The 1,825-nt window shown below is 39.3% G+C and overlaps 1 protein-coding gene and 1 pseudogene across 1 annotated transcript in view; both read right to left on the reverse strand.

The window, feature by feature from the left end:
- LOC109477494 overlaps positions 1-72 on the reverse strand; it is a 3,607-nt pseudogene extending 3,535 nt beyond the window's left edge.
- A 39-nt stretch (positions 73-111) lies between these two features.
- Positions 112-1,825, reverse strand: part of LOC109477495 (alpha-2,8-sialyltransferase 8F-like) — an 8,089-nt gene continuing 6,375 nt past the window's right edge. Inside the window, exons 6-8 of the mRNA XM_019778779.1 lie at positions 1,463-1,575; positions 640-732; positions 112-418 (exon numbers count right to left, since the gene is read on the reverse strand). Of these exons, the coding sequence (XP_019634338.1) occupies positions 112-418; positions 640-732; positions 1,463-1,575 (513 nt within the window). The remainder of the gene's footprint in view (positions 419-639; positions 733-1,462; positions 1,576-1,825) is intronic.

A 1,825-nucleotide genomic window follows, 5' to 3' on the forward strand; every position in this document is an offset into this window, starting at 1 on the left:
CAGAATAAAGTGCACCGTGTCATTGCATCAAACAAATGATATATGCCATTGGATAAATGCATGTATGCCCATATAGCATATAGATAAAGATTCGACGAAGGTATTTTATACCTACGTACCAGTAGACGCCCTTGGAGCCTTCACACCACATGTTTGCCAGTAGGAATGCGTCGATCTGACGAAGTCAGGATGGGGATAGATGACCGTGTTCTTGGCGTGACTTTCCCATAGAACTTTTTGTGCTAAGAAGGCCCGCCTTGAGCTCAGCTCATACAGGAAGGCTTCTATGAACAGGTAGCTGTCCCCGTAGGCAGAGAGGTCCCGAAGGAATTTGTCTCTCGCCCCTTTGAAAGCCTTAGACGATCTATGTTCTAATATGATCCTATTTAGCTGTTTAGATTTTCCAAAATTATTGTACCTAGGTGGAATAAAAGAACAGGCAATTAGCATTTGAAATTGATAATATGAGTTTGCCACAATCAAGCAAACAAATACATTAAAGACGGTATAAATAACCTTAGTTATATAAAATGTATGTACATGTACAAATATATGCACTACATGCCATTTCATCATTGCCATTTTACTCATTTTTCTTGTTAGAATAGTTGGAAACACATGACCAGACATAAAGCGTACCTGTAGTAGACCATACCGGGATTCATAGTAACAAGATGGGTTCTATTTCCAATGTCCTTCCAGTATATATCGTCCATTGGAGCCGTGTTACACCTACATTTAGCAACAAAAACGGTCAGGGATGTTCTCTATAATATGTGGTGGTGGGGCATGGCGAATTTAGGAACAAAGCCTTACAATGGAATCAATGTATTCCAGAGGACGAATGTTAGTGCGCGAAAAGGGCATAACAGTAACATTTTTGTAATATTATACGAGTAAAATGAAGAGGAGACATCTGTCTGATTTGGGGTGAACTAAAATTTGTTACTGCCATTCGGTGTATAAGGTTCACTGGTAAGTGTACAAGGTTCACTAGCTAACACGTATGGCATTTATGTGAATTTGAGGGGGGAATGATTAGTCCTTAGTACACAATCCTCCTTGAAGTAATTATTTTAGTCCATACATTGAAAAACACTACATGGGGGTTTTGCGAATACGTGTTACTGAATAGCACTGTATGGGGCTTTCAAGAACATTTTACTGAAAAGCACTCACTGTATGGAGGGTTCGAGAATATTTTACTGAAAAGTACTGTATGGGTATTGGGGACTACATGGGGTTATTGAAACACTTGATATTAAAGAGCACTACGTGGAAAAGGTTGATATGGAACCGTCCATGTTGGAACGAGGAGAAAGATGGACTAAAATACTGTATTTGCTTTCAAGCAAATGTCTGCCTTTCTAGTTAGCTATAGTTTTTGTGGTGTGCTTTAAGGTCTTTAACTACCGTTATGTTATGATATTTCAAACAAATCCACGAAGTCAAAGGTCCTTACCTAAACACAAACTCAGCCGCGTCTATTTCTTCCCCACAGCCGCTTCCTTTAAGTATGCCGCCGTTCCCCACGACACTACAGGTTTTAAAGCGTTTGTTCTTAAACGGACTTTCCTGTGGGAAAATAACAGAGCTTTAGAACTTTAATCGAACCGAAATGGAAGATTTCAATCTTGCGGTAAGTATACGTAGGTATGGTTTGCGTTTTACAACATAGGGTGCAATGTTACTTAATATACGATTGTATGAGAAAACTTACTACGCAATGGTTACGTTTTATACGTTTCTGTTGAGCAAATCATTGAACCCAGAGAATAGCATACCAATCCAATGAAACACGACACATGAAAGTATCATCGCCCCC

This window comes from Branchiostoma belcheri, unplaced genomic scaffold (assembly GCF_001625305.1).
Source record: "Branchiostoma belcheri isolate BF01 breed outbred unplaced genomic scaffold, Haploidv18h27 scaffold40, whole genome shotgun sequence".
Taxonomy (NCBI): Eukaryota; Metazoa; Chordata; class Leptocardii; order Amphioxiformes; family Branchiostomatidae; genus Branchiostoma; species Branchiostoma belcheri.